This window comes from Hyperolius riggenbachi, unplaced genomic scaffold, assembly GCF_040937935.1.
Source record: "Hyperolius riggenbachi isolate aHypRig1 unplaced genomic scaffold, aHypRig1.pri scaffold_171, whole genome shotgun sequence".
NCBI classification, from domain to species: Eukaryota; Metazoa; Chordata; class Amphibia; order Anura; family Hyperoliidae; genus Hyperolius; species Hyperolius riggenbachi.
The window spans coordinates 125,844-139,945 of NW_027152382.1; the positions used below are offsets into that span (position 1 = coordinate 125,844).

The 14,102-nt window shown below is 43.8% G+C and overlaps 1 protein-coding gene across 1 annotated transcript in view; it reads right to left on the minus strand.

Moving 5' to 3' along the window:
- OGA (O-GlcNAcase) overlaps positions 1-14,102 on the minus strand; it is a 194,010-nt gene that overhangs the window by 57,105 nt on the left and 122,803 nt on the right. The window contains exon 10 of the mRNA XM_068264825.1: positions 8,801-8,975. Coding sequence (XP_068120926.1) covers positions 8,801-8,975 — 175 coding nt within the window. The remainder of the gene's footprint in view (positions 1-8,800; positions 8,976-14,102) is intronic.

A 14,102-nucleotide genomic window follows, 5' to 3' on the forward strand; every position in this document is an offset into this window, starting at 1 on the left:
AAGGAAAGAGTCTCACTACTCAGGACACTAAAGCCAGCGGCAGGCCAATCTAAGCCAAGCTGTACATTGAGTTCCCATAGTCGGGATATTCTCCTGGTCTGGCCAGTCTGTGCAACTGCTGTGCCTCAATATACCCCCCCGACATGACTATGTACTCTGTAATGTGCTGCAGGAGATGTCAGTGCTATATAAATACATAATAATAATATGGTAGAGACATTACACTGTGACTATGGTAGGATTAGAGTGTGAGCTCCTCTGAGGACAGTCAGTGACATGACTATGTACTCTGTAATGTGCTGCAGAAGATGTCACTGCTATATAAATACATAATAATAATATGGTAGAGACATTACACTGTGACTATGGTAGGATTAGAGTGTGAGCTCCTCTGAGGACAGTCAGTGACATGACTATGTACTCTGTATTGTGCTGCAGAAGATGTCAGTGCTATATAAATACATAATAATATGGTAGGACATTACACTATGACTATGGTAGGATTAGAGTGTGAGCTCCTCTGGGGACAGTCAGTGACATGACTATGTACTCTGTAATGTGCTGCAGAAGATGTCAGCGCTATATAAATACATAATAATAATATGGTAGGACATTACACTATGACTATAGTAGGATTAGAGTGTGAGCTCCTCTGTGGATAGTCAGTGACATGGCTATGTACTCTGTAATGTGCTGCAGAAGATGTCAGTGCTATATAAATACATAATAATAATATGGTAGGACATTAGGCTATGACTATGGTAGGATTAGATTGTGAGCTCCTCTGAGGACAGTCAGTGACATGACTATGTACTCTGTAATGTGCTGCAGGAGATGTCAGTGCTATATAAATACACAATAATAATATGGTAGGACATTAGACTATGACTATGGTAAGATTAGAGTGTGAGCCCCTCTGAGGACAGTCAGTGACATGACTATGTACTCTGTAATGTGCTGCAGAAGATGTCAGTGCTATATAAATACATAATAATAATATGGTAGGACATTACACTATGACTATGGTAGGATTAGAGTGTGAGCTCCTCTGAGGACAGTCAGTGACATGACTATGTACTCTGTATTGTGCTGCAGAAGATGTCAGTGCTATATAAATACATAATAATAATATGGTAGGACATTACACTATGACTATGGTAGGATTAGATTGTGAGCTCCTCTGAGGACAGTCAGTGACATGACTATGTACTCTGTAATGTGCTGCAGGAGATGTCAGCGCTATATAAATACATAATAATAATATGGTAGGACATTAGACTATGACTATGGTAGGATTAGAGTGTGAGCTCCTCTGTGGATAGTCAGTGACATGGCTATGTACTCTGTAATGTGCTGCAGAAGATGTCAGTGCTATATAAATACATAATAATAATATGGTAGGACATTACACTATGACTATGGTAGGATTAGAGTGTGAGCTCCTCTGAGGACAGTCAGTGACATGACTATGTACTCTGTACAGTGCTGCAGAAGATGTCAGTGCTATATAAATACATAATAATAATATGGTAGGACATAAGGCTATGACTATGGTAGGATTAGTGTGAGCCCCTCTGAGGACAGTCAGTGACATGACTATGTACTCTGTAATGTGCTGCAGGAGATGTCAGTGCTATATAAATACACAATAATAATATGGTAGGACATTAGACTATGACTATGGTAAGATTAGAGTGTGAGCTCCTCTGAGGACAGTCAGTGACATGACTATGTACTCTGTATTGTGCTGCAGAAGATGTCAGTGCTATATAAATACATAATAATAATATGGTAGGACATTAGGCTATGACTATGGTAGGATTAGAGTGTGAGCTCCTCTGAGGACAGTCAGTGACATGACTATGTATTCTGTAATGTGCTACAGGAGATGTCAGTGCTATATAAATACATAATAATAATATGGTAGGACATTAGACTATGACTATGGTAGGATTAGAGTGTGAGCTCCTCTGAGGACAGTCAGTGGCATGACTATGTACTCTGCAATGTGCTGCAGAAGATGTCAGTGCTATATAAATACATAATAATAATATGGTAGGACATTAGGCTATGACTATGGTAGGATTAGAGTGTGAGCTCCTCTGAGGAAAGTCAGCGACATGACTATGTACTCTGTAATGTGCTGCAGGAGATGTCAGTGCTATATAAATACATAATAATAATATGGTAGGACATAAGAATATGACTATGGTAGGATTAGATTGTGAGCTCCTCTGAGGAAAGTCAGCGACATGACTGTGTACTCTGTAATGTGCTGCAGGAGATGTCAGTGCTATATAAATACATAATAATAATATGGTAGGACATTACACTATGACTATGGTAGGATTAGAGTGTGAGCTCCTCTGAGGACAGTCAGTGACATGACTATGTACTCTGTAATGTGCTGCAGGAGATGTCACTGCTATATAAATACATAATAATAATATGGTAGGACATTACACTATGACTATGGTAGGATTAGAGTGTGAGCTCCTCTGAGGACAGCCAGTGACATGACTATGTACTCTGTAATGTGCTGCAGGAGATGTCAGTGCTATATAAATACATAATAATAATATGGTAGGACATTAGACTATGACTATGGTAGGATTAGAGTGTGAGCTCCTCTGAGGACAGTCAGTGACATGACTATGTACTCTGTAATGTGCTGCAGGAGATGTCAGTGCTATATAAATACATAATAATAATATGGTAGAGACATTACACTGTGACTATGGTAGGATTAGAGTGTGAGCTCCTCTGAGGACAGTCAGTGACATGACTATGTACTCTGTAATGTGCTGCAGGAGATGTCAGTGCTATATAAATACATAATAATAATATGGTAGGATTAGAGTGTGAGCTCCTCTGAGGACAGTCAGTGACATGACTATGTACTCTGTAATGTGCTGCAGAAGATGTCAGTGCTATATAAATACATAATAATAATATGGTAGGACAGACTATGACTATGGTAGGATTAGATTGTGAGCTCCTCTGAGGGCAGTCAGTGACATGACTATGTACTCTGTAATGTACTGCAGAAGATGTCAGTGCTATATAAATACATAATAATAATATGGTAGGACATTAGACTATGACTATGGTAGGATTAGATTGTGAGCTCCTCTGAGGGCAGTCAGTGACATGACTATGTACCCTGTAAAGTGCTGCAGAAGATGTCAGTGCTATATAAATACATAATAATAATATGGTAGGACATTAGACTATGACTATGGTAGGATTAGATTGTGAGCTCCTCTGAGGGCAGTCAGTGACATGACTATGTACTCTGTAATGTACTGCAGGAGATGTCAGTGCTATATAAATACATAATAATAATATGGTAGGACATTAGACATATGACTATGGTAGGATTAGAGTGTGAGCTCCTCTGAGGACAGTCAGTGACATGACTATATGCTCTGTAATGTGCTGCCGGAGATGTCAGTGCTATATAAATACATAATAATAATATGGTAGGACATTAGGCTATGACTGTGGCAGGATTAGAGTGTGAGCTCCTCTGAAGACAGTCAGTGACATGACTATGTACTCTGTACAGTGCTGCAGAAGATGTCAGTGCTATATAAATACATAATAATAATAATATGGTAGGACATTAGGCTATGACTGTGGCAGGATTAGAGTGTGAGCTCCTCTGAGGACAGTCAGTGACATGACTATGTATTCTGTAATGTGCTACAGGAGATGTCAGTGCTATATAAATACATAATAATAATATGGTAGGACATTAGACTATGACTATGGTAGGATTAGAGTGTGAGCTCCTCTGAGGACAGTCAGTGGCATGACTATGTACTCTGCAATGTGCTGCAGAAGATGTCAGTGCTATATAAATACATAATAATAATATGGTAGGACATTAGGCTATGACTGTGGCAGGATTAGAGTGTGAGCTCCTCTGAGGACAGTCAGTGACATGACTATGTACTCTGTACAGTGCTGCAGAAGATGTCAGTGCTATATAAATACATAATAATAATATGGTAGGACATTAGGCTATGACTATGGTAGGATTAGAGTGTGAGCTCCTCTGAGGAAAGTCAGCGACATGACTATGTACTCTGTAATGTGCTGCAGGAGATGTCAGTGCTATATAAATACATAATAATAATATGGTGGGACATTAGACTATGACTATGGTAGGATTAGAGTGTGAGCTCCTCTGAGGAAAGTCAGTGACATGACTATGTACTCTGTAATGTGCTGCAGGAGATGTCAGTGCTATATAAATACATAATAATAATATGGTAGGATTAGAGTGTGAGCTCCTCTGAGGACAGTCAGTGACATGACTATGTACTCTGCAATGTGCTGCAGAAGATGTCAGTGCTATATAAATACATAATAATAATATGGTAGGACATTAGGCTATGACTATGGTAGGATTAGAGTGTGAGCTCCTCTGAGGAAAGTCAGTGACATGACTATGTACTCTGTAATGTGCTGCAGGAGATGTCAGTGCTATATAAATACATAATAATAATATGGTAGGACATTAGACTATGACTATGGTAGGATTAGACTGTGAGCTCCTCTGAGGGCAGTCAGTGACATGACTATGTACTCTGTAATGTGCTGCAGGAGATGTCAGTGCTATATAAATACATAATAATAATATGGTAGGACATTAGACTATGACTATGGTAGGATTAGATTGTGAGCACCTCTGAGGACAGTCAGTGACATGACTATGTACTCTGTAATGTGCTGCAGGAGATGTCAGTGCTATATAAATACATAATAATAATATGGTAGGACATTAGACATATGACTATGGTAGGATTAGATTGTGAGCTCCTCTGAGGACAGTCAGTGACATGACTATGTACTCTGTAATGTGCTGCAGGAGATGTCAGTGCTATATAAATACATAATAATAATATGGTAGGACATTAGACTATGACTATGGTAGGATTAGATTGTGAGCTCCTCTGAGGGCAGTCAGTGACATGACTATGTACTCTGTAATGTGCTGCAGAAGATGTCAGTGCTATATAAATAGATAATAATAATATGGTAGAACATTACACTATGACTATGGTAGGATTAGAGTGTGAGCTCCTCTGAGGACAGTCAGTGACATGACTATGTACTCTGTAATGTGCTGCAGAAGATGTCAGTGCTATATAAATACATAATAATAATATGGTAGTACATTAGACTATGACTATGGTAGGATTAGTGTGAGCTCCTCTGAGGACAGTCAGTGACATGACTATGTACTCTGTAATGTGCTGCAGAAGATGTCAGTGCTATATAAATACATAATAATAATATTATGGTAGGACATTAGACTATGACTATGGTAGGATTAGATTGTGAGCTCCTCTGAGGACAGTCAGTAACATGACTATGTACTCTGTAATGTGCTGCAGAAGATGCCAGTGCTATATAAATACATAATAATAATATGGTAGGACATTAGGCTATGACTATGGTAGGATTAGAGTGTGAGCTCCTCTGAGGACAGTCAGTGACATGACTATGTACTCTGTAATGTGCTGCAGAAGATGTCAGTGCTATATAAATACATAATAATAATATGGTAGGACATAAGGCTATGACTATGGTAGGATTAGAGTGTGAGCTCCTCTGAGGACAGTCAGTAACATGACTATGTACTCTGTAATGTGCTGCAGAAGATGCCAGTGCTATATAAATACATAATAATAATATGGTAGGACATTAGGCTATGACTATGGTAGGATTAGAGTGTGAGCTCCTCTGAGGACAGTCAGTGACATGACTATGTACTCTGTAATGTGCTGCAGAAGATGTCAGTGCTATATAAATACATAATAATAATATGGTAGGACATTAGACTATGACTATGGTAGGATTAGAGTGTGAGCTCCTCTGAGGACAGTCAGTGACATGACTATGTACTCTGTAATGTGCTGCAGGAGATGCCAGTGCTATACATAATAATAATATGGTAGGACATTAGACTCGGACTGTGGTAGGATTAGATTGTGAGCTCCTCTGAGGACAGTCAGTCACATGACTATGTACCCTGTAAAGTGCTGCAGAAGATGTCAGTGCTATATAAATACCTAATAATAATATGGTAGGACATTAGACTATGACTATGGTAGGATTAGATTGTGAGCTCCTCTGAGGACAGTCAGTGACATGACTATGTGCTCTGTACAGTGCTGCAGAAGATGTCAGTGCTATATAAATACATAATAATAATATGGTAGGACATTACACTATTACTATGGTAGGATTAGAGTTTGAGCTCCTCTGAGGACAGTCAGTGACATGACTATGTACTCTGTAATGTTCTGCAGAAGATGTCAGTGCTATATAAATACATAATAATAATATGGTAGGACATTAGACTGTGACTATGGTAGGATTAGAGTGTGAGCTCCTCTGAGGACAGTCGGTGACATGACTATGTACTCTGTAATGTGCTGCAGGAGATGTCAGTGCTATATAAATACATAATAATAATATGGTAGGACATTACACTATGACTATGGTAGGATTAGAGTGTGAGCTCCTCTGAGGACAGTCAGTGACATGACTATGTACTCTGTACAGTGCTGCAGAAGATGTCTGTGCTATATAAATACATAATAATAATATGGTAGGACATTACACTATGACTATGGTAGGATTAGATTGTGAGCTCCTCTGAGGACAGTCAGTGACATGGCTATGTACTCTGTAATGTGCTGCAGAAGATGTCAGTGCTATATAAATACATAATAATATGGTAGGATATTACACTATGACTATGGTAGGATTAGAGTGTGAGCTCCTCTGAGGACAGTCAGTGACATGACTATGTACTCTGTACAGTGCTGCAGAAGATGCCAGTGCTATATAAATACATAATATGGTAGGCCATTAGACTGGTAGGGATTAGATTGTGAGTTCTTCTGGGGCAGTGGTGTAGAGTTGAGCTGTCACTGAAGCATAACAAGCTCTCCTCTCCTTGCTGTGACATAATGCAGCACAAACCATCACCCCACAGATTGCTATGCTCTGCTTCAGGACACACCCCCAGTCCCGCCTTATTCTCCCTTATTGCATGGGATTGCTCAGGTGCAGGACATACGGCATGTGATGTCACAGATTGGGGTCCCGCCCACACACTGGAGAAGGGGAGGAGGTAGAATGTGAGGAATAAGTTGCACAGACCATGTGACCACTAATTTCAGCTCCAGATACTGGCTGGCCTTTATAAAGTGAGACGATTGCAGCATATCTGCTAGGAGTGGGCCTTAGGAAGTGCCCCATCTAACTTGGGAGTACATATTTAGGTTATAGCAGTTACTCCAAAGTGAGAGAATTGTTGAGTATGACCGGAGTGCCTCTTTACATGTCAAAAAGGCACTGCAAGTTTTACATTTGAAGTTTTTAAATAAAATGGATTAGAAAGCTCTCAGCTGCGGCAAATAAACCTGAATAGAAATCGCCCAGCGTCGCTGCCTGCTGCGTCCTCTACAAACTCGTTTCACACTGCTCCTCTAAACGACTTTTACACCTGAAAACAAAAATGAGGCTACGCAAGTTAACAGAGGCCATGCTGGTGCCTAGGGGGAGGTTCCGAATGTTCACTCATCGAGCCAGCAGCACTGGCATGCAGCGTGTCTGCGCCACATTCACCAGTGCCAACACTAACAAGCCCCACCCACAATTTAGCAGCCCTTTGGCACCAGAATAGCCTTGCGCAAAGCTCGCCTGCGCGGAATGCGGCACCCATCAGCTCTTTTCCTCCATGTCAATTGTAGTCTTCGGAATTTTCTGTGAAAACAGCAATGGTGTTATTGTCACACAGCAAGCAGCGGGCGGCTGGGTTACACAGGAAGTCCGTGGTGAGGGGGAGGAGCCTGGCTGATCTCAGTCCGCTGCACAGATATCACAAGTATTACACGTTACACAGAATCAATCAGACAAGCCTGGCGAGGGGGAAAAGAGCCGCAAACTCCTATTACTGAATGAAGATCACCGGAGAGATCTCAGGAGCCAGGCAGGTAATTGCAGTATTTGTACAGCGCTCTCCTGCTGTCTGACTCACAGCCACAAGGGGGCGCTCAGGAGGCAGCAGCACATAAGACTACGCCTTGGATGGCTGAGCTGCAGCAATGCCACGCGGTTCAGCCTTAACATCCACCAGAGACCGTGCGGCGCTTGCTATAGAACTGAACCGAATGGCAGCACTGGCCACATGGTGCAGGTAATGCCCGGTGGTAAGTGACCCCCACTGTTCATAGCCGGCACTGGGAGGGGGGAAACAATCACCCGCTATGATCACACCTGCTTTTATCCAATGAAAACGAACCCGGAATCTTGTGTGAAATGGAGAAGGAAGAGACACGCCCTCTTTCAGGGACAGCCAATGGGATACAAATAATCCCGAGGTGAGGCAGGATTATGCAAATTCATCATTTGAAAATAGACTAATCAAAACCCACCTTTGTTTAATCTGATTGGTTTAATCTCAAGCTGAATACATTTGCATCAACTTGGAATGATTTGGATGTCACTGAGCCCTTATTCATATAATTATATGCTCCTCCCATAGTCACCTCATATCCTACAATGCTAATCATAGGAGGTTGTGAGTGGGATGGACACTCAAGTGGTGAGATAACATAAGAGGGACGCCGGCGGTAGAAGACCACGGCCTGCCTGGCTTCCAGCATCTCACAAGAGGGTTTCTCCGGATCTCAGCGAGTGATATCGGTTCTGTTCCCCCGAGGAAAGGAAAGTTGTGAGATAAAGATTGGTTGGCTGAGATTGGCAGAGCACTTACCTAGCCACTGCACGAAGGACTTGACGATAGAAACGATGCTCTTGATGTCCCAGACGTATGGGTACAGGTCGTACAGGATGGTCCGGTTGGGACAGTTGGAGAGACGAGCGAACATGGTGATCACCACCATACACATGTCCTCGAACTTTACAGCACGTTCGCGCCATTCATCCATCTGCAGAGACAAGACAGCCAATGACTGCAGCTGTAACACAGACTATGCATCTATCTGCAGAGACACCACCACCTGTGACTGCAGCTGTAACACAGACTATTCATCCATCTGCAGAGACACCACCTGTGACTTCAGCTGTAACACAGACTATTCATCTATCTGCAGAGACACCACCACCTGTGACTGCAGCTGTAACACAGACTATTCATCCATCTGCAGAGACACCACCTGTGACTTCAGCTGTAACACAGACTATTCATCCATCTGCAGAGACACCACCTGTGACTTCAGCTGTAACACAGACTATTCATCCATCTGCAGAGACACCACCACCTGTGACTGCAGCTGTAACACAGACTATTCATCCATCTGCAGAGACACCACCTGTGACTTCAGCTGTAACACAGACTATTCATCCATCTGCAGAGACACCACCTGTGACTTCAGCTGTAACACAGACTATTCATCTATCTGCAGAGACACCACCACCTATGACTGCAGCTGTAACACAGACTATGTATCCATCTGCAGAGACACCACCTGTGACTGCAGCTGTAACACAGACTATTCATCCATCTGCAGACACACCACCACCTGTGACTGCAGCTGTAACACAGACTATTCATCCATCTGCAGAGACACCACCTGTGACTTCAGCTGTAACACAGACTATTCATCTATCTGCAGAGACACCACCACCTATGACTGCAGCTGTAACACAGACTATTCATCCATCTGCAGAGACACCACCTGTGACTGCAGCTGTAACACAGACTATTCATCCATCTGCAGAGACACCGCCTGTGACTGCAGCTGTAACACAGACTATTCATCCATGTGCAGAGACACCACCTGTGACTGCAGCTGTAACACAGACTATTCATCTATCTGCAGAGACACCACCACCTGTGACTGCAGCTGTAACACAGACTATTCGTCTATTTGCAGAGACACCACCACCTGTGACTGCAGCTGTAACACAGACTATTCATCCATCTGCAGAGACACCACCACCTGTGACTGCAGCTGTAACACAGACTATTCATCCATCTGCAGAGACACCACCACCTGTGACTTCAGCTGTAACACAGACTATTCATCTATCTGCAGAGACACCACCACCTGTGACTGCAGCTGTAACACAGACTATTCATCTATCTGCAGAGACAAGACAGCCAATGACTGCAGCTGTAACACAGACTATTCATCCATCTGCAGAGACACCACCACCTGTGACTTCAGCTGTAACACAGACTATTCATCTATCTGCAGAGACACCACCACCTGTGACTGCAGCTGTAACACAGACTATTCATCTATCTGCAGACACACCACCACCTGTGACTGCAGCTGTAACACAGACTATTCATCTATCTGCAGAGACACCGCCTGTGACTTCAGCTGTAACACAGACTATTCATCTATCTGCAGAGACACCACCACCTGTGACTGCAGCTGTAACACAGACTATTCATCCATCTGCAGAGACAAGACAGCCAATGACTGCAGCTGTAACACAGACTATTCATCCATCTGCAGAGACACCACCACCTGTGACTGCAGCTGTAACACAGACTATTCATCTATCTGCAGAGACACCGCCTGTGACTGCAGCTGTAACACAGACTATTCATCTATCTGCAGAGACACCACCACCTGTGACTGCAGCTGTAACACAGACTATTCATCCATGTGCAGAGACACCACCTGTGACTGCAGCTGTAACATAGACTATTCATCTATCTGCAGAGACACCACCACCTGTGACTGCAGCTGTAACACAGACTATTCATCTATCTGCAGAGACACCACCACCTGTGACTGCAGCTGTAACACAGACTATTCATCCATCTGCAGAGACACCACCACCTGTGACTGCAGCTGTAACACAGACTATTCATCTATCTGCAGAGACACCGCCTGTGACTTCAGCTGTAACACAGACTATTCATCCATGTGCAGAGACACCACCTGTGACTGCAGCTGTAACATAGACTATTCATCTATCTGCAGAGACACCACCTGTGACTGCAGCTGTAACACAGACTATTCATCCATCTGCAGAGACACCACCTGTGACTGCAGCTGTAACACAGACTATTCATCTATCTGCAGAGACACCGCCTGTGACTGCAGCTGTAACACAGACTATTCATCTATCTGCAGAGACACCACCTGTGACTGCAGCTGTAACATAGACTATTCATCTATCTGCAGAGACACCACCTGTGACTGCAGCTGTAACACAGACTATTCATCTATCTGCAGAGACACCGCCTGTGACTTCAGCTGTAACACAGACTATTCATCCATGTGCAGAGACACCACCTGTGACTGCAGCTGTAACATAGACTATTCATCTATCTGCAGAGACACCACCACCTGTGACTGCAGCTGTAACACAGACTATTCATCTATCTGCAGAGACACCACCACCTGTGACTGCAGCTGTAACACAGACTATTCATCCATCTGCAGAGACACCACCACCTGTGACTGCAGCTGTAACACAGACTATTCATCTATCTGCAGAGACACCACCACCTGTGACTGCAGCTGTAACACAGACTATTCATCCATCTGCAGAGACACCACCACCTGTGACTGCAGCTGTAACACAGACTATTCATCCATCTGCAGAGACAGGACAGCCAATGACTGCAGCTGTAACACAGACTATTCATCTATCTGCAGAGACAAGACAGCCAATGACTGCAGCTGTAACACAGACTATTCATCTATCTGCAGAGACACCACCACCTGTGACTGCAGCTGTAACACAGACTATTCATCCATCTGCAGAGACACCACCACCTGTGACTGCAGCTGTAACACAGACTATTCATCCATCTGCAGAGACAAGACAGCCAATGACTTCAGCTGTAACACAGACTATTCATCCATCTGCAGAGACACCACCACCTGTGACTGCAGCTGTAACACAGACTATTCATCTATCTGCAGAGACACCACCACCTGTGACTGCAGCTGTAACACAGACTATTCATCCATCTGCAGAGACACCACCTGTGACTTCAGCTGTAACACAGACTATTCATCCATCTGCAGAGACACCACCTGTGACTTCAGCTGTAACACAGACTATTCATCTATCTGCAGAGACACCACCACCTGTGACTGCAGCTGTAACACAGACTATTCATCCATCTGCAGAGACACCACCACCTGTGACTGCAGCTGTAACACAGACTATTCATCTATCTGCAGAGACACCACCACCTGTGACTGCAGCTGTAACACAGACTATTCATCCATCTGCAGAGACACCACCACCTGTGACTGCAGCTGTAACACAGACTATTCATCTATCTGCAGAGACACCACCACCTGTGACTGCAGCTGTAACACAGACTATTCATCTATCTGCAGAGACACCACCACCTATGACTGCAGCTGTAACACAGACTATTCATCTATCTGCAGAGACACCACCACCTGTGACTGCAGCTGTAACACAGACTATTCGTCTATTTGCAGAGACACCACCACCTGTGACTGCAGCTGTAACACAGACTATTCATCCATCTGCAGAGACACCACCACCTGTGACTGCAGCTGTAACACAGACTATTCATCTATCTGCAGAGACACCACCACCTATGACTGCAGCTGTAACACAGACTATTCATCCATCTGCAGAGACACCACCTGTGACTGCAGCTGTAACACAGACTATTCATCCATCTGCAGACACACCACCACCTGTGACTGCAGCTGTAACACAGACTATTCATCTATCTGCAGAGACACCACCACCTGTGACTGCAGCTGTAACACAGACTATTCATCCATCTGCAGAGACACCACCTGTGACTTCAGCTGTAACACAGACTATTCATCTATCTGCAGAGACACCACCACCTATGACTGCAGCTGTAACACAGACTATTCATCTATCTGCAGAGACACCACCACCTGTGACTGCAGCTGTAACACAGACTATTCATCCATGTGCAGAGACACCACCTGTGACTGCAGCTGTAACACAGACTATTCATCTATCTGCAGAGACACCACCACCTATGACTGCAGCTGTAACACAGACTATTCATCTATCTGCAGAGACACCACCACCTGTGACTGCAGCTGTAACACAGACTATTCATCCATGTGCAGAGACACCACCTGTGACTGCAGCTGTAACATAGACTATTCATCTATCTGCAGAGACACCACCACCTGTGACTGCAGCTGTAACACAGACTATTCGTCTATTTGCAGAGACACCACCACCTGTGACTGCAGCTGTAACACAGACTATTCATCCATCTGCAGAGACACCACCACCTGTGACTGCAGCTGTAACACAGACTATTCATCCATCTGCAGAGACACCACCACCTGTGACTGCAGCTGTAACACAGACTATTCATCTATCTGCAGACACACCACCACCTGTGACTTCAGCTGTAACACAGACTATTCATCCATCTGCAGAGACACCACCACCTGTGACTGCAGCTGTAACACAGACTATTCATCTATCTGCAGAGACACCACCACCTGTGACTGCAGCTGTAACACAGACTATTCATCCATCTGCAGACACACCACCACCTGTGACTTCAGCTGTAACACAGACTATTCATCTATCTGGAGAGACACCACCTGTGACTTCAGCTGTAACACAGACTATTCATCCATCTGCAGAGACACCACCACCTGTGACTGCAGCTGTAACACAGACTATCCATCCATCTGCAGAGACACCACCACCTGTGACTGCAGCTGTAACACAGACTATTCATCCATCTGCAGACACACCACCACCTGTGACTGCAGCTGTAACACAGACTATTCATCCATCTGCAGAGACACCACCACCTGTGACTGCAGCTGTAACACAGACTATTCATCCATCTGCAGAGACACCACCACCTGTGACTGCAGCTGTAACACAGACTATTCATCTATCTGCAGAGACACCACCACCTGTGACTGCAGCTGTAACACAGACTATTCATCTATCTGCAGAGACACCACCACCACCTGTGACTGCAGCTATAACACAGACTATCCATCCATCTGCAGAGACACCACCACCTGTGACTTCAGCTGTAACACAGACTATTCATCTATCTGCAGAGACACCACCACCTGTGACTT